The sequence below is a fragment of the Lithobates pipiens genome, unplaced genomic scaffold, assembly GCF_037356315.1.
Source record: "Lithobates pipiens isolate NorthernLeopardFrog02 unplaced genomic scaffold, aLitPip1_a1.2 Scaffold_13, whole genome shotgun sequence".
Lineage (NCBI taxonomy): Eukaryota > Metazoa > Chordata > Amphibia > Anura > Ranidae > Lithobates > Lithobates pipiens.
The window spans coordinates 229,020,718-229,039,757 of record NW_027507718.1 but is presented as its reverse complement, the minus strand read 5'-3'; the positions used below and the strand labels follow the sequence as shown (position 1 = coordinate 229,039,757).

At 47.0% G+C, this 19,040-nt stretch overlaps 1 protein-coding gene across 2 annotated transcripts in view; it reads left to right on the top strand.

The window, feature by feature from the left end:
* MYO1F (myosin IF) overlaps window positions 1-19,040 on the top strand; it is a 271,660-nt gene that overhangs the window by 246,896 nt on the left and 5,724 nt on the right. For both annotated transcript variants that reach the window (XM_077476311.1, XM_077476310.1), the window contains exons 23-26: window positions 2,704-2,850; window positions 4,768-4,916; window positions 6,015-6,089; window positions 6,170-6,359. In XM_077476311.1, coding sequence (XP_077332437.1) covers window positions 2,704-2,850; window positions 4,768-4,916; window positions 6,015-6,089; window positions 6,170-6,359 — 561 coding nt within the window. The remainder of the gene's footprint in view (window positions 1-2,703; window positions 2,851-4,767; window positions 4,917-6,014; window positions 6,090-6,169; window positions 6,360-19,040) is intronic.

The window sequence follows — 19,040 nt, the reverse complement described above, 5'->3', positions numbered from 1 at the left end:
TGTGGATTGGTCAGGGCCCTCAGAACACTCCAGCTAGTCCCTCCTAGACCCCTCCTAACTGCTTCTGGAATCTTCTTCAAGTTTCCAGCTAGCAGAGGGAGTCACCAGAAAAGCTGCTGATGAGTAACCCAGCCTATCTGAGTCACTCACAACCTGGGCACAGAAAAACACAGAGGCTTGGATGGCAGCCAAGCCTGACAATTTATCTAACCTAACAAAAATCCTATCACTTAGCAATCTAGCCACACTAGGGGCTGCTACAGAAGCTTACAAAAAAATGTTATTCTAAAAATGTAATTTCCATTTTTACCAGGCAGTTGGCTTAATGATCAAACAGGGGGTTAATTGTAAAGCTGACCATACATGGATCCAAATTCGGCCGGTTCAGCAGGAACCAGACAAGATTCGATCCTCCTATGGGCAGGCTGACCGTACCCACGTCGATCCATTCATCGATATGGGTACAACAAGCTTGTCAGATTTTTTACATGCAATTACTGTCGGCTGCTATAGCCGATTGCATTAATCATTGTGTTTTACCAGCTGAGAAAGCTCCCCATCCCCAGTAAAACACAATAGGAATACAGGATGCATTCTTCCATTAACACAGACTGTGTTGATGGGGGAATCAAGCGATATTCTTTCCTTCCACTGCTGGTGGAAGGAAAGAAAATCAAATCATCTATGGGCGGCTTTACTTGCAGTTTACTAACCAGGTGCAAAGGTAGAAGCAATAATACAGTACAGATTTTGGATAAGAAAAAGTATGCATATGCTGTATAATAATACAAAATAATTTATTAAAGTTGAACAAACATAGACTCTTTACAGCACTGTCACTGTGGCTCAATTAGGGTAACATGTTGACTGCATAGCATAGACTCTATAGGACTCTGTAACAGAGAGTCTAGCTGAGAATCAGTGCTTCACTAAAACAGTTCAGAACACAGCTATTAGTGAATACTCCTAAACATCACCCCTCTAATTGAAGTTTAGGGTAGCTCTGGTAACACAAGCAAACAGGGATTCAAGACCCAAGAACAAAGCATTAGATGTGAGAAGTACATTTCAAGGTGATGTTATGGGTATATGGGATATCTCAATGGGCAGGGGTTTTCTTGAATCTCTTAGCCTGCTGGGAGAACCTATATATTCGGGTGGAGTCAGGTGATCTATGTTCTGTGCCACCCGGACCTACGTCTGGGTGGACGTGTGTTGTATGCCCCAGGCTGCTAGGGCAGAGATTGGGAAAATCCTGGGGGCATCTTGCTTCTAGGCTGCCTGAGGGTCTATCCAGAAGTAGGAGGGCAGCTCAGGGTTGGGACTGCGGCTTGCAGTCCAACCAACAGTGACGGTTCTGCCGGCCGGAGAACCTGTCGTGGTCGGAGGCAGAAGGGAAGGTGTTTCCACTGAGGGACCAACCACCTTTACCAGGGACCACAGTGAGTAACTGAAGCAAGTACCGAAGCAGTATTCTCACGGGCACGGTGGAGAATCAGGAAACTTCAGGTGGTTATCAAGTCAGAGATCCAACCAGCGGAGGTGACGCTTGCAGAGCAGCCTTGTGTGTCAAGCCAGGGACCGAGCCAGTTAGCAGGGGTGAAGTTTGAAAGGTATTTGAAGTGCCAAGCTAGAGACCCAACAGGGAAACGTGGATGACGCTTGAGGGAGATACCACCGCAAAAGTCTTGAGGAGCTCACAGGATTTAGAATCAGTGAATCATAGAGTCCAGTGAGAGACTAGGAGCTCAAGGGGCTGAAGAGGTACAAGTGGACATTGTAGTGAAGCTGAGAGAGCTGTTGAACTTTGTGTTAGGAGCTGTTAGATACTGTTGCCATAGGAGACAGCAAACCTGCACGTTCAGAAGTGGCACTCTGCTGGGGCCTCTAGCTGTACGGCTGTCTTCGTACTGAAGTCTCAGAGTCTGCCAATTGAAATTGCAACTACTTAAGGGTGTCTTGGCTCTAATCCTCTTTCCTTTACAAAATATAAAAGGACTGTTAAAAGAAATAAAACCTCTTTTTCATCCAAGAAGTGTCTGGCACCAAATGTCAGATGTCAGCTGTCTTTGGCCTTGAAGGTTCCCTTTAGACTGGAAGAGGTAAAAGACTTTGCTACAAGTAATACAGGTAAATGTCCTAGGAAGGAAAATATGCCAAGCTCACTCAATAACACCAAATACAAGGTCTGTAAATGTAAAAAAAAATTGAAAAATGGGGACATGTCAGTGGCGGTGCTGTTATAATTCACACAGGCTTAGACATTCCCCTCAATGGACTTTGTATAAGTGAATTTGAATTTAAAGTAATAACTATCCTTCACAGCATGACTAAGTAGCAGCATCTAAAATTTAAATTTAGCTAAAAAAAAATCTTATAATGGTTATTTAACAAGGCTTTGGTCTGAACAGCATGACATACAGATAGACACTAGAAGGAAACCTACACACTAGTATATGAAATATGAATACAGGAATGTGGTACAACAATGCAACAGATGCAAACATACTCTTTCAGGTAACTAAAGTGCTCAATGAAAATACATATGTTTTTCCTTAATGTGCATCTGATTATTCCTCAGCAAAGATATCTACTGTAAGAAGGCCAGTAGCAAAAGGTCCTGTGAGCATACTGGTGCCAGAAATGTTTCTAACATAAATTACCATCAGTTTTACACCTAAATTGCTTTTTGTCTCTATCCAGCACCCACCAAGATGATTTCTTTATCTTGCATGAAGCAGAATCTGATACACTCATGGAGTCTATGTTTAAAACAGAATTAATTAGTCTGATGTGCAAGCGATATGATGAGCTAACCAGGAGTAAGCTAACCCTGAATTTTGCTGACACGTAAGTATTATATAGTAGTATATTGTAGTTGTCTGAATGCATACCTCCCAACTGCCCCGATTTGGAAATTAATCTATGTCCCGGGGTCCCCGCCAATCATAGTAATGTCACGGAGTAGAGCCAAGGGTTGGAAAAAGTTCCAGCACTTGGCTCCATTTAAATTTTGACAGGGGAGCACTAGCGCTGGGCGTTTTTTCAGCCGGCACTGCTCACGTCTCCCTGCATGATCTTCATATCTGCGCTGCTGACTTCACCTCCCCCTGGCACTCTGTGGACCCAGGGCAGCCTGACCAAGTGGGTGCTGCCCTGAGTGTCAGCAGGTCCAGGGAGTGGGACAACACCCGGCTGAGGGCTCCAGGTAGTGGTGGGGATGAAGAGCCACAAAGGCGGCCAGAACCGATTACCCTGGAGCAGGGATAAGAGCCCAAAAGAGCTCCCAGCCCAGGACTAATTGACAGGCTGACCAGAGATTAGGACGGGCAGGCAGGAGGTGCAGGCAGCCAGAGACAGCAGGTGATCTGCTGGATGGAGCAGCTCCGTGACCACCACACTATGAGAACAGGCTCTGCGCAATGCATGAAAGATACTGTGTCACACACACACACACCTTCCCGAAAGAAGGGACTGCAGACAGGGCTAGGATCTCTCTCACTTCCTCCCTCTCCCTCTACCCTCCCTCTCTGTCTACTCTTCTACCCTCCTCTCCCCCTTCCTTCTCCCCCCTACCTTTCCCCACCCTCAACCCTGCACTCTGTATGTAGCACACCCCTCAACCCTGCACTCAGTACATAGCGCAATCGTGCACTCATTACGTAGCACAACCCTGCATTCAGTACATAGTATACCCCGCAACCCTGCACTCTTTATGTAGTATAATAATGTAGTAAAAAAATGCAGACTCCAAACACTCCTGACCACTGCATTCTGTGTTTCACACCCTCCTTACCCATGCATTCTCTGCATTACACCCTACTGACCCCTTCATTCTGTGCATTACACCCTCCTGATCCCTGATTTCTGTGCATTACACCCTCCAGACCCCTGCGTCGTGTGCATTACACCCTTCCGACCCCTGATTTGTGTGTATTACACCCTTCCGACCCCTGATTTGTGTGCATTACACCCTCCGGACCCCTGTGTTCTGTGCATTACAACCTCCCGACCCCTGCGTTCTGTGCATTACACACTTCTGACCCCTGCGCTCTGTGCATTTCACACTCCTGACCCCTGCGTGCCGTACATTACACACCCACATTTTGCCACAGCGCACACAGTGGGTTGTCCCTTGCCTCAAGTGTCCCTCATTGAGAAGTTGGGAAGTATGTGAATGTATTCTATGTGAAGCATGCAGGGAGATGTCAGAGTGACATAAATGTTTGTTTTTTATTCCTGTAATGAATAGCTCAATGAGGTGTGATGAACCAGTGTACTGATTGTGTGGATTAACCAATGTTCCCATTTGATCTATATAAGGCTCGCTTCACACCTATGCAGTTTGCTTTTGATCCGTTTCTGCAGTGCATTTTTGCACACGCATTTTTGATACATTTATTACTTGTTTTTTGAACTGTTTGGCATTTTTGATACCCATGTTGTTGGGTGGATTAAAAAACAAAACCTACAAATCTAGGCAAAAATACACTACATGCTTTTCTTCAGCTTCTCCATTGAAGTTTATTGAATCAAAATGCACAGTTTTGCTTTTAATAAAGTCCCTGACCCTTTCCAAAAATGCAGCAGCTGAAAAAAGCATAGATTTGAATGTGTCCCATAGGAAGTCATGTTAAAAGGACTGTAGTGCGTTTCTAAAAAAAGCATTAAAAAAATGCATAGGTGTGAACTGAGCCTTAGGGTTGACCGGACAGTACAGGGATCATTCTCAAATACTTCTAATAATAATGACTAAATTCTCTACAGACTACAGCTTAGAGTGAAAAAAGAAGGCTGGGGAGGAGGTGGCACACGAAGCATTTCATTCTTTAGGGGACAAGGAGACATTGCTCAGCTGAAACCAGGAGGGAAGAACCTAACAATAAGTATCGGAGATGGACTCCCCAAAAACTCCAGTAAGTATTCATTCTAAAAAGAATTTCTTACTAAAGCAAATATGATGATGATGTCACATCAGACATGATTTAAATATGTCATCCACACGCAACATAGAGCACAGGAAATCTTTACAGGAATAGGAATAAGGCATCTAATTAGCCACTGTGCTTATGGTAGTTCATGGAGGATTAAAGCGGAAAGTAAACCCATCCATAAAATAGTTTCATTTACAGCACGTGACGGAAATCTAACACTCCCATTGGTTGTGCTCTCAACCAAACTGTCAAACCATCCAATGGCTGGTGTCATAACTGATCACATGTGCAGCATCATGGCAGTTGTAGATTAAACAGAGGCAAAGATGGCACCTTCCTTGGCTAAAAACGATAGGGGGTTTACTTACACTTTAATGAGAAGAGGCCTCTAAGTGAGGTGGCTATGGTCACCATACAGTTAGATTTTTGATTAAAATGTTCATACAAATTTCTGAAAAAGCATTAATCAAACCATACTGTAAATTAAGTTATCATTTACTCAACACATTTAATTTGAAGTTTAGATCAACACAATTTGGATTAATTGGCATGCACATGTTTAATTCTTAATGTTCATTTACGGAATACCTACAAAATCAATGTAAGAATAAAGCAAGCAAAAGTTTGTTTAAATATATATTGAAGATTTATATGTACATTCTAAGTACATAGGCCCATCCGGTTATACTAGTAACATCATATTACGCTATACTAGAATATATGTATAATTCTATATATGCTTACAAAATATACTTTCTTTTAATTAATTTTTCATATATTCGAATGCCATATATCTTAGTTTAAAAGAAATGAATGTTTGTGAATCCAGAAAAAAAAAAAACTTTTTTAGAACCCCTTTACATTTTTGTCTATAGATTTCATAGAAATAAGAAAGTTATTGCTAAATAAACAGGCTCGTAGAGGAAAATGCAAAAATTGTTCTGGTCCAAAATGGGTAAACAGATACAAGAGCTTAAGTGGCTAAAATTCAGTGATATGTGTGGAAAATCACCTAGGGTATTTTGTGTAGATTGCTACAGAATAAAGAATATAATAATAATAGTATAATATCTTATTTAGAGCCTACAAGAAAGGAAATAAAACAAATTCGCTCACAGAGACCACCGCCTAATCGTCCAGCTCCTGCTCCCCCTGGTAAGTCTTTCCAGAACCATTACCTTTTCATCCCTATTTATTTTTGTTATTGAGGACTTATGTATACCTGCATTTCATAGGTTCTGTTAGAAATGGGGCTCCTCAGTTCAATTCTGGACATTCCAGAAACCCTACTTACTCTCAGGCCAAGCGACAGGGCAGAGCTCCACCGTCTACTGCCCTCCCTCGACAATCAGCACCTAGGAAAAGCCGTACACCCTCTGACCATAATATGGAGTTTCTTAATGTACCAGACCAGGGTGTTGCTGGGTAAGATTTCTTACTATTCTTTTATTTTTTAATTTTGTATTAGGCCGCGTACACACGCGGGGACTGTTCGCTCAACTTTGTCCGTCAAACAGTTTCAGCGGACAGTCCGCTCAAAATTAGCATGGACGGACTTGCCCACACACGACGAACGAACAGTCCGCTGAAACCGTGCGCGATGACGTGAACGGCACGTACGACGGGACTAGAAAACGACGTCCTATACACTGCAATGCAAACTTCGGCGTGTAAATCCTTTCTGAGCATGCGCGGAACTTAGTTTGACGAACAGGCCTACACACGAGGGGGAAACTTTGTTTCAGCGGACAGTTTTTCGGAATTTCCGAAAAACTTTGTTCAGCAGACTGTCCGCTAAAACTGTCCGCTGAAAGCCCACACACGAGCGGACTGTCCGCCGAAACACTGTTCAGCGGACAAAGTTGAGCGAACAGTCCCCGCGTGTGTACGCGGCCTTAAACTTATACATTGACAAAGGAGTGTTAAACAGGAGTTTGAGCAGTTTTTTCTTCTTCTGACCTGCCAGTGCTTGATGAGATGCCACAGAACATCTTAAGATATCACTGGAACCTGATAGTGTAAATATTAGATAATAAAGCAATAATAAAGTATTTTTTTTATTTTGTATCTGAGCAACCCCTAAAACCAGTTGGTTAAGGAGGAGCAACTGACAAGGGTGAAGCCCAACTGCGGTCAGCACAAAGGGCATGCTGGTTTTTGAGGCAACCCCTCTCAAAGAACCCCTCTAAATGTTGAAGAGCATGTGAGCTGGTTTTATCATAGTTTGCTGCTCTTTTGCTATGGGGATGCTAGCCTCCAAAGCAAAGAAGCACTTCAGAATACATATTCCCCTTGGCTAATTAGAGAATAGTTTGAATATTGGTTGGGCATTGGTCAAACTTCAGAATGCTTCTATATTTACTGAGTGACAAATTTGATGAATAGTAAAAAAAATTATTTTCCCGTTAAATAGCTGATGTTGGGCAACTCTGGTTTGATGCATTGTTCACTCAAAGAATGTTGAGTGAATCCCTTTTTAAAATGGGAAAAACTTACTGTAATAAATAGAGTAAATGTGGGAAAAATATCTTGATTGAAAAACAGGCAAATGTTGGGCAAATTGTCCTTCAAATTAATGATAAATACACCCCTTAGTCTTTTTCCTATAACAAAAGACATTTCAAATAATGCCGCGTACACACGTAGCATACTATCCGACGGACTTAGTCTGGCGGACTTACCGCCAGACTGTCCGTCGGACTTTCCGAACGGGCTACTTGCCCACACACGGCACTTTTTCAGTGGACTAATATGGCGTACTAAGTCCTTCGTACTATCCGCCCTACTTTTGAAATGAACGGACTCGCCCACACACGCGGAGGAAAGTCCGCTCATTTCGAGCGCGTCTCCAGGTAGGCGGGGCCTGCAAAGGAGACTTCGCTGGCCCCGCCACCTGGTATGGACTTAAAGGGGAACCCCAACGCTGAAAAAATCGGCGTGGGGGTTCCCCCAGGTCCACATCAGACCCTTGTCCGAGCACGCTACCCGGCCGGCCAGGAAAGGGGGGGACGAGCGAGCGGCCCTCCTGAGCCGTACCAGGCCGCGTGCCCTGAACATGGGGGGTTGATGAGGACAAGGGCCTCTTCCCTCAACCCTGGCCGTTGGTTGTCGGGGTCTGCGGGCGAGGGGCTTATCGGATTTCGGGAGCCCCCTTTAATAAGGGGGCCCCCGGATACCGGCCCCCCACCCTATGTGAATGAGTATGGGGTACAATGTACCCCTACCCATTCACCTGTAAAATAAAGTAAAAAAAAACACAACACACAAGATAAAATAATTTATTGCACAGCTCCGGGGGTCTTCTGTCTTCGGGGGTCTTCGGGGGTCTTCTCGCCGGACTCCATCCCAGAGGATGCTGGGACTGTGACATAATAATAGGCGGGGACATCATCCGGTGATGTCCCTATAAAAGTCGCCGCGCACCCAGTCCCCGTCATTGTGAGCAGAGGACTCGACGAGGCAACATCTGAAGAAGAAGAAGAACAGAAGAACAGAAGGCGGCGGCGGCGACAGCGGCGACAGAAGACCGGGCCACCGCCTGTAAAAGAGCTATAAGAAGGCGCGGTGGCCCGGCAGAAGAACCGAAGAGGGGGACAAGACCCCCGAAGTCGGAAGAAGAGGGCGGCGGCGAGGAAGAAAGCCGGGCTCCTCCGCTAGTAAAAGAGCTACAAGAAGATAGCGGAGGAGTTTGGCGAGAAGACCCCCGAAGACCCCCGGAGCTGTGCAATAAACTATTTTATCTTGTGTGTTGTGTTTTTTTTGTACTTTATTTTACAGGTGAATGGGTAGGGGTACATTGTACCCCATACTCATTCACATAGGGTGGGGGGCCGGTATCCGGGGGCCCCCTTATTAAAGGGGGCTCCCGAATTCCGATAAGCCCCTCGACCGCAGACCCCGACAACCAACGGCCAGGGTTGTCGGGAAGAGGCCCTTGTCCTCATCAACATGGGGACACGGTGCTTTGGCATGGGGGGGCCGCGCGGCCCCCCCTTTCCTGGCCGGCCGGGTAGCGTGCTCGGACAAGGGTCTGATGTGGACCTTGGGGGACCCCCACGCCGATTTTTTTCAGCGTTGGGGTTCCCCTTTAAGTCCATACCAGGTGGCGGTGCCAGCGGCGTCTCCTTCGCAGGCCCCGCCTACCTGGAGACCCGCTCGAAATGAGCGAACTTTTCTCCGGGCGGGAAAAGTCCGCTCATTTCAAAAGTACGGCGGACTGGCACACACATGGCCGGATTGTCCGCCGAAATGCGAGTCTGGCGGGAAGATTGGAGTGCAAAACTACTTTCTAAGTCCGCCATACTTTCGGGTCAAAAAAGTATGCCGGAGGCTACACACGGGGGGATTGTCCGGTGGACTTCAGTTTGCCAGACTTTTCCACACAATTGTTTGATCGTGTGTACGCGGCATACATACATACATACACTACTGTTCAAAAGTGCCTAGGCAGGTGTAAATAAACCAGAAAATTGTATACTCACCTTTCCATAATTTTCCTTTCCTGACTCATCTTCATGGCAGCAAACACTGGATTGTGACTCCGCCCCCACAACCTGACAGGATTGGTTTAACTATAAATTTGAAGGGGAGACACCCTGCTGCATTGTCTGTAAATATCATCATAAAAACGGGGTGGGCAACTGTGTGCTGCCATGAAGATGTGTCAGGAAAGGAAAATTACGGAAAGGTGAGTATACAATTTTCCATTTTCCTGACGCCTTCATGGCAGCACACACTGGGAAATAACTTGCCAATCGGGTGGGTGCAAGAAAAATAATATTTATTCCTTATAATTGGCTCTAACAACGGATCTATCGGGGCCCCGTCACAGGGGAGCAATAGGAAGAGGTCCTCCAGGCTGTCAACAACTATTCATTAAACGTATCACAAAAAGTCTCCCATGTGTACATTTTGCTGAGAGTGCACTACACCCCAGTAAAACTGCATAAGATGGGCAAAATGCCAGACCCGATGTGTGGCAGGTGTAGGATGGTGCCGGGTGACCTGATACATCTCCTGTGGCGTTGCCCCAAACTTCACAGGTAGTGGACGGGGGTACTGGCCCTACTTAAAAGGGTATATCAAACTAATGTCCCCCTTGACCCACTGGGATGCCTCCTAGGGGTTCCAGAGATGACAAGAGTGGCTTTCGCCAGAGCATTGTTTCAAGCCAGAAAGACAATACTTATGAGCTGGAAGTCTACTACACCGCCGACGGTTAAAACATGGATTCAGCATATGGGCAACACTCTCATTATGGAGAAATATATATACCAGCATAGAGGTATTCATGGGAAATTTGACAGGTTGTGGGATGCATGGCTGGATACGCCAGGAATAAGCCCCAGTGAATTGGTACAGATGAGACTGCTTAGATGTTTATGGTTGCCTAAAGACTCGCCTGGGTGGGCTACGGTATAAACACTAGGGCAGAGGTGGAGATGCTAGGATTACTGGCTTATTAGCAAAAGAGTGAAAGGCCAAGCCAAGGGGGAAAAATGTTTTAATAATCCCTCTATTACAAAATGTGCATTCTTATATATATGCGTATGACAAGGTGTGACTAATGGTTGTGTAACTGACTTAACATTAGCGATACAAAATGTAACGACAAGTATATATGATGTTGTTTTGTGTTTCATGAGCAATATAAACCTCTTTAACCACTTGAGATCCGCGCTATTGCCAAATGACGGCATTAGCGCGGATCTACTTTTCCGGGACTACGTCTATTGACGTCGTCCCGGTTACGAGCGGCCTGCGCGCCCCCTGAGGGGCGCGCGCGGCGCGCTCTGTGATCGGCGAGTCCACGAGACTCGCCTGATCACCGATCCGTGCAAGGGGTCGATCCCGACCCCTTATCACGTGATCAGCTGTCAGCCAATGACAGCTGATCATGTGACAGAACGGAGCCGGTAATCGGCTATTATTCCTCCTCGCGCTGACAGCGCGAGGAGAGAAAAAAAAAGCCGATCACCGGCGGCCGTGATCGGGACATCAGTCCCGATCACGGCCAGCAATACAGCTGACCACCTGCCTCCTGCCAGTGCCCACCTGCCCACCGCAGTGCCATCCTGAATGAAAGTAAGTGCCCCCCATCAGTGCCACCCAGCAGTGCCCATAGTGCCCACAGCGCCACCCACAGTGCCACCCACAGTGCCACCCACAATGCCACCCACAGTGCCATCCAGCAGTGCCACCCACAGTGCCCACAATCTTCCTTAAAGGTGCTGCACCCCAGTGCCGCCCATCAGTGCCCAGCAGTGCCGCCCATCAGTGCCCAGCAGTGCCGCCCATCAGTGCCCAGCAGTGCCACCTATCAGAGCCACCTATCAGTGCCACCTATCAGTGCCCATCAGTCCCATCTATCAGTGGTACCTATCAGTGCCCATCCATGCCACCCATCCGTGCCACTTATCCGTGCCACCCATCCATGCCATCTTATCTGTGCCCATCTTTGCCCATCAGTGCTGCCTTATCTGTGCCGATCGGTGCCGCCTTATCTGTGCCTATTAGTGCCGCCTTAACTATGCCTATCAGTGCCCACCAGTGCAGCCTATCAGTGCCCACCAATGCAGCCTATCAGTGCCCACCAATGCAGCCCATCAGTGCCCACCAATGCAGCCATCAGTGCCGCCTAATCAGCGCACTTCAATGAAGGAGAAAAATGACCCGTTTGCAAAATTGTATAACAAACTATTAAAACATGATTTTTTTTTTTTTTTTTTTGCATCTTTTTTTGTTTGTTTAGCAAAAAATAAAACTCCGAGCTGTAACTAAATACCACCAAAATAAAGCTCGATTTGTGGGAAAAAAATGATAAAAATTTCATTTGGGTACAGTGTTGTATGACCGCGCAATTGTCATTCAAAGTGCATCAGCACTGAAAGCTGAAAATTGGTCTGGGACTGAGGGGGGTTTAAGTGCCCAGTAAGCAAGTGGTTAATGTAAAAAAAAACAATGGATCTACCAAAGTCTGCCATGGACAAGTGAGCGGAATCCACTCTGTAGTGGGAAATGAAAGTGTGTCTGGAAGACCATGTTGCTGACCTGCATATTGTCTCTGGTGAGACCCTGCAATACTCTGCCCAGGAGGTAGCCACTGCCCTAGTCGAATGAGCCCTGATGTCTTCAGGAACCGTCAGATGTTGGGTGGAATATGCCTTCTTAATGGCTCTCACTAACCCGGATGCAATAGTGTGTGAGGAGGCAGCTTGCCCACGTTTGGTCCCATGGGGAATGACCATGAGAGAATCAGTCCTTCTAAAGGAGGTGGTAGCTGCTAAGTAATTAATGATGGTAGTCTTGATGTCCAGTGGATGAGGTTCACTCCAATCATCGGTGAAGGATGGAAGGATGATGTCTTGGTTGTAATGAAAAGAAGTTGTTACTTTTGGTATGAAGTGATCTGAAGGTCTTAGAACCATCAGGGGAAAAAACGAAGTAGGGTTCCGAAATCATTAGTGCCTGAATCTCAGATATTCTCTTTGCTGATGTTATTCCAATGAGAAAGGAAAGCTTCAAAGTCAAGTCCCATAGTGAAATCAATTTGGATGGAAAAAAACTGAGGATTAGAGAAAGCATGGAGGACTACTGACAGATCCCATGATGGGAAAATTGGTTTCCTGGGAGGTTTAATCTTTAGACAGGCTCTTAGGAATTGTATTACCAGAGGGCGAGGTGCCCACCTAGTTCCTTTCTTAGCAGACAGTGCAGATATTTGTACCTTGAGGGTACTTGAGCTCAGACTCTTGTTAAATCCTGATGGAAGGAACTCTAGAATTTTAGAAGGTTCCGGAGAAAAAGGGTTCCATTCTTTCTGTTGGGCCATGGAGCGGAATTTTTCCCAAATCCTTTTATAGGTGGTGTTAGTAGTGTTTTTCCTGGCTTGCATCAGGGTTGATATAACTTCCTGAGAACAGCCTTGTGCCTTTAGTCTAGCCCTCTCAACCTCCAGGCCATCAGATGTAAATTCTCTGGTGCTGGGTGTAAGAACTGTCCTTGGGATAGGAGATATGGGGTTACTGGAAGAGGAATTGGAGGTTGAAGGCTGAGCTGCAAAAGGGTCGTAAACCACGGTCTTCTTGGCCAAAGTGGAATTACCCCGATTACTGTCACTGATCACCTCCGGAGCCTGGACAGGAATCTTGCGATTAACGGAGTAGGAGGGGATATGTACCCCAGCCTGAAATTCCACGGGTGGATTAGATCGTCCACCCCCTCGGCTGATGGAAACGAACCTCTTGACAGGAACCTGCAACACTTGGTAATCCTTGGAGTGGCTGCTAAGTCTATTTCCGGAATTCCCCAGTCTTCTGTAAGGAGAGAGAAGGCCTGAGGGCTCAGGGACCACTCGTTGTTTGATAGTGTCTCTAGACCCAGGTAGTCAGCTAACATGTTCTGTGCCACTGGGACATACACTGCCCTCCAGTCTGCTAGGTGTATCTGAGCCCATTCCAAGAAGGTAGGGACTTCCTCCATCAAGGTGATACTCCTGGTGCCTCCTTGTTTCTGAATATAGGACACTGCCACTCTGTTGTTATCAGAGAAGTACTTACCGAGGCCGAGATGCCGAGAGCAGTTCACCCTTGCGACTAAGCGCAGTTCGCCCCCTGGAGGTGGTACAGGGAGCAAATGGCACAAAGAGGCACAGGCAACCCAGGTGGCAGGGGGGAGCCTTGCGTGAAGGTCTGGTAGAGGTGAGCACCTTGTGTAGCGACTGACTGGGTGGTAGCTGTAGTAGACAGGAAACCAGGCTGGGGGTCAAACACTGACAGTCCTTGATGCAAACACAGGCTCAGGTATGGTGTCTTTGGGAGACACAAGCAAGTCCGGGTCACAGGCCGTGGGTCAGGGCAGGAGACAAGAGGCAAGTCTGGGTCACAGGCAGAGGGTCAAACACTGTAGAGAAGCGGAGTCCGTATAACAAAGCCAAGGGTCAAATCCAGGAGATAAGCAGCAGCATCAAAGAACAATCCGGGTCACAATGTAATCAGATGCACAAACAGGTTTCAGGTAACAGGAGCTGAAGACAAACCAGCCATTGATGTGTGCACCAGGCATCTTGCCTGTGGCCAATTATGACTCTCCTCGCTGCCGGCGCTGTGATTGGCCAGCATGCGGGGTCACAGTGCATGCTTGGCCAATCATAAGCCAGCAATGCACTTCGATTGTGTAGTGCATTGTGGGCCGTTTGTGCTACACGAATTTGATGCGAATGGTCCACAAAGTTCTGAATTTGCCAAATAAACGAATGGCCGATGTTTGAGTCGAACATGCGTTTGAGTCAAACACCGAGCTCATCCCTAGTCCTGAACCCTCACAGTAAAGACACAGGTTGGCCTTTCGCCTGCATAAGCGTTCTTCTGGGGTGAGGGGAGCATGCACTAATCCTAGTTGCATGGGCTGGGCCTCAGAAGTAGAGACAGGTGGAGTCGTGTATGAGGGATGGACAGGAACTGGTTTAGGCAACATCCAGCTGGGACGAGACGCCTGCAAGCGCTCTGAATGGCATTCTCGCATACGTCTGTCTAGTTTGGTGGCTGCTTGTATTAAGTCCTCCAGGGTGGCAGGAGTGTCCATCTGCACCAGCTCCTCCTTGAGGGCTTCTGACAACCCTTGATGAAACTGGTATTTAAGGGCAGGTTCATTCCAGGAGGTATCGGCCAACAACTTTCAGAATTCCAATATATAATCTTTCACCGGCCTCCGCCCTTGGGACAGATTATGTAGGGTGGCTTCAGCCGTGGCCACCCTTTGGGGGTCATCGTAGATTTGTGCCATACTTTCGAAAAAGGCATCCACAGAATTTAGTACTGGTTCCTCTGTTCCATTAGCACCTCAGAGGAGAAGGTCCTAGGCTGGAGGGCCAGGTACAGAGAGCAGGCGTTTTTAAAGGCTCTAAATTTTTGGCGGTCGCCAGAAAATCGCTGCGGAGTAGGGACCCTGGGTTCTGGAGAGGCCATGATCACTGTAGGGCTAGAAGAAGTGGGAGACCCCACTGGTGGGAGCGGAGGCTGTGGTAACTGCCGTGGATGGCCCGGTAAGCTGCTGGAGGTAGCTGTCAATTTGAGTGTAGCCTGCTTGCAGTTTCTGAACTGCATCGGTGAGAGCAGTTACTTGTTGGCACAGGATTACCAGAGGGGAACACACTCTGTCGGCCTCCGACATGGCTGGTTTGTACTATCAAAGAGCGGTTCACCCTTGCGACTAATCACAGTTCGCCCCCTGGAGGTGCTACAGGGAGCAAATGGCACAAAGAGGCACAGGCAACCCAGGTGGCAGAAGGGAGCCTTTGCATGAAGGTCTGGTAGAGGTGAGCACCTTGTGTAGCGACTGGCTGGGTGGTAGCTGTAGTAGACAGAAAACCAAGCTGGGGGTCAAACACTGACAGTCCTTGATGCAAACACAGGCTCAGGTATGGTGTGTTTGGGAGACACAAGCAAGTCTGGGTCACAGGCCGTGGGTCAGGGCAGGAGACAAGAGGCAAGTCCGGGTCACAGGCAGAGGGTCAAACACTGGAGAGGAGCGGAGTCCGTATAACAAAGCCATGGGTCAAGTCCAGGAGATAAGCAGCAGCGTCAAAGAACAATCCGGGTCACAACGGGTAATCAGATGCACAGAACAGGTTTCAGGTAACAGGAGCAAGACAAACCAGCAATTGATGTGTGCACCAGAGCAGCTTTTATAGGCCACCAGGGGGATGCTAAACGTGCGCCAATGCGCAGAGGCGTGCGCCAGTGTGCATGTGCGAGAGCCTGAGCGCCGGACCGCTAATGCGCCGAAACGCCGTTCCGCCGTGCATGCGCTCAGGGGTGCGGCTGAGGCGCCTGGATGGTCTGAACCCCTGACAGTTGTCCATCTAGATAAGCACATTCTTTCCCCTTAGGAGCGGTGTGAATGCCCTCAAAGCGTGGAAAGCCGCCCCGAGCTCCAGTATGTTCGAGACCACACCTTGTGCCTGGAAATGCCATCGGCCCTGGGCTGCCTGATCTTTAAAGTGAGCTCCCCAGCCGCTCTGGCAGGCATCCAAGGTGACTACATCGGGATCCAGAGGGACTATTGGTCTGCATTTCCTGAGATTACTTGGGTGCGTCCATCACCATATTGACCGCTTCACTGATCTGGAGATGAGAATGGTCTGATGCATCGATACTCCTTAACACTGCCTGAGAAATTAGTTCTGCAGGGCTCTCATGTGCCATTGCAACCATTGCACCATGGGTATGGTTGTGGACATAGACCCCAGTATACTCAGGCAGGCTCTGGATGGTAGATGATTTGTTGATAACAGTTTCCGCATTTTCTGTATTAAAGGCTGAAGCTTCTCTTGTGGGAGCTGTACCCTGTTTGATTTGGTGTTTAAATCTGCTCCCAGAAATACCATATTTTGAGTGTGTTGTAGACTGCTTTTCTTCCAATTGATTATCCAACCAAAATTCTGGAGAGTTGTCAGGAGAATTTCCCAGTGTTGGATCAGCATCTCCCGACTTTCTGCTAAAATTAGGATATCATCCAGGTAATGGTGGATTCGCAATCCCTTTTTCCTGAGGAATGCCACTAATGGTAACAGAACTTTGGTGAATGTCCTGGGTGCCGAGGAGATGCCGAATGGGAGACACCGAAATTGGAAATGACATCGATTGATGGCGAACCGAAGAAACTTTTGAAAATTGGAATATGAAGATAGGCGTCCAAAAAATCTATTGATAACATCCAGTCGTCCAGTCGTCCCGATTTATTGACAGGAGTATGGACTGGAGACTTTCCATTTGGAAAGCTTCCACTCTGATGCCTTTGTTGAGTTTCTTGAGATCTAGCACAGGTCATAAGTCATAAGTCTCCTGTCTTTTTCTTTACCAGAAACTGACATGATGGGACCTCCAGAATAGCCCCCTTCTGTTTCAATTCTTCTACGTATTTTATTAGCAGACTTCTCTTGGATAGTGAGGATGGCAATCTGGTTGGCTGGAAGTGATTTCCTGGGAGTCTGTGAATTTCCATTTGTGTCCATATTTGATTGTGGACAGTGTCCATATATCTTCTATATGATTTGTCCAGATTCGAATGAAGTTCTGTAGCCTGGCGCCCACCTGAGCCGGGTGGGCGGGTGAATTTTCTAAATGGTTTCTGTTGCTCCCCAGCCGGGGTAGCCTTGGATTTTTGCATCCTCAGGAAAGAAGGTTTTGTGTTCTTCCAGTCTCTTCTAAATTCCCTACCAGGATGGTAGGATCTGGAGCGGCTCTATCCATTGTCGGTGCTGTTGTTTCCTGTATGGACTCCCGCACTGATTCTCTTATGATCTCTGTAGCCATCCTTGCGTCTGCTTCCTTCTCCTTGGTAGCTTCATTGAAGCAAGAGCGGCAGGCAAGTTTATCTGGCAGTGCCGGAGCGCCGCATACCCAGCAAGCGTTGGCTGCAGGTCAGGTGTGGCGGCTCTAATGGTGCAAGGAAGGAGACCGCCTGCTATTTGACCGACTATGACGGGAGCGACTGTGACATGAATAGCTGTCCCGTGAGTGGCTATGCCTTTGATGACGAGATGGAGATCTTGAACGGCCTCTGCGGGACCTCCTGCTTGAAGTATGGCTTGATCTTCTCCCATGCCTGGAACTTGCGGCTCTTGATCTGGTAGGGCTGCCAAGAAAATATATATACAGTGCCTTGCGAAAGTATTTGGCCCCCTTGAACTTTTCAACCTTTTGCCACATTTCAGGCTTCAAACATAAAGATATAAAATTTAAATTTTTTGTGAAGAATCACCAACAAGTGGGACACAATTGTGAAGTGGAACGAAATCTATTGGATAATTTAAACTTTTTTAGCAAATAAAAAACTGAAAAGTGGTGTGTGCAAAATTATTCGGCCCCTTTACTTTCAGTGCAGCAAACTCACTCCAGAAGTTCAGCGAGGATCTCTGAATGATCCAATGTTGTCCTAAATGACTGATGGTGATAAATAGAATCCACCTGTGTGTAATCAAGTCTCTGTATAAATGCACCTGCTCTGTGATAGTCTCAGGGTTCTGTTGAAAGCGCAGAGAGCATCATGAAGACCAAGGAACACACCAGGCAGGTCTTTAATACTGTTGTGGAGAAATTTAAAGCCGGATTTGGATACAAAAGGATTTCCCAAGCTTTAACCACTTCCCACCCGGCCGATGCATATATACGGCCGGGTGGGAGCCGTCTACTCCTGATATGACGTTCAGGAACGTCATTCAGGAGTAGCGGGATCGCACGCGCGCGCGCCCGCGCAGCGGCGCGATCCCGATGTGCTCGTGTCACCCGGACACGGCACATCTCAGATCGGCAGGAGGGCTCTGTGATTGGCCCTCCTGATCACATAACGGCCGTGTCCAACCACGGCCGTCATGTGATGTAAACAAACAGCCGGTTGCTAGGCAATCGGCTCTCCTCTCCTCACACGGAAGTCACCGCTGAGGAGAGGAGAGCAGAACGCTGCAGCCGGCTGATGATCAGTGAGTATGGGCTGCTTTTTACAGCTTTTTACTCACTGATCATCAGTGTAGTGTAAACACACAACACACCACACAGTACAAACACAGTCCCCACATATGTCCCCAAAACACACATGTCCCCAAAACATACATGTCCCCAAATAATAAAAACACATGTCCCTAATAATAAAAACATGTCCCCCACATATGTCCCACTAAAATCACATGTCCCAATGATTATCTGCACACATATGTACGTGATCACCTGCACACATATGTACATGATCATTTGCGTACATATGTCCGTGATCACACAAACCAATTATTATACACTTAACGGAATTTTTTTTACCAAAAACATGTAGCAGAATACATTTTGGCTTAAATTTATGACAAAATTTGATTTTATTGGATTTCTTTTCAAATAGAAAAAAGAAAATATTTTTTTTTTCCAAATTTCCGCTATTTTTGCGCTTATATCGCAAAAAAAAAAAAAACGTAGTCGTGAATAAATAACACCAAAATAAAGCTCTATTTGTGCGAACAAAATGATAACAATTTCATTTGGGTACAGTGTAGCACGACCGCGCAATTGTCACTGAAAGCGCTAGAGCGCTGAAAGCTGAAAATTGGGCTGGGAAGGAAGG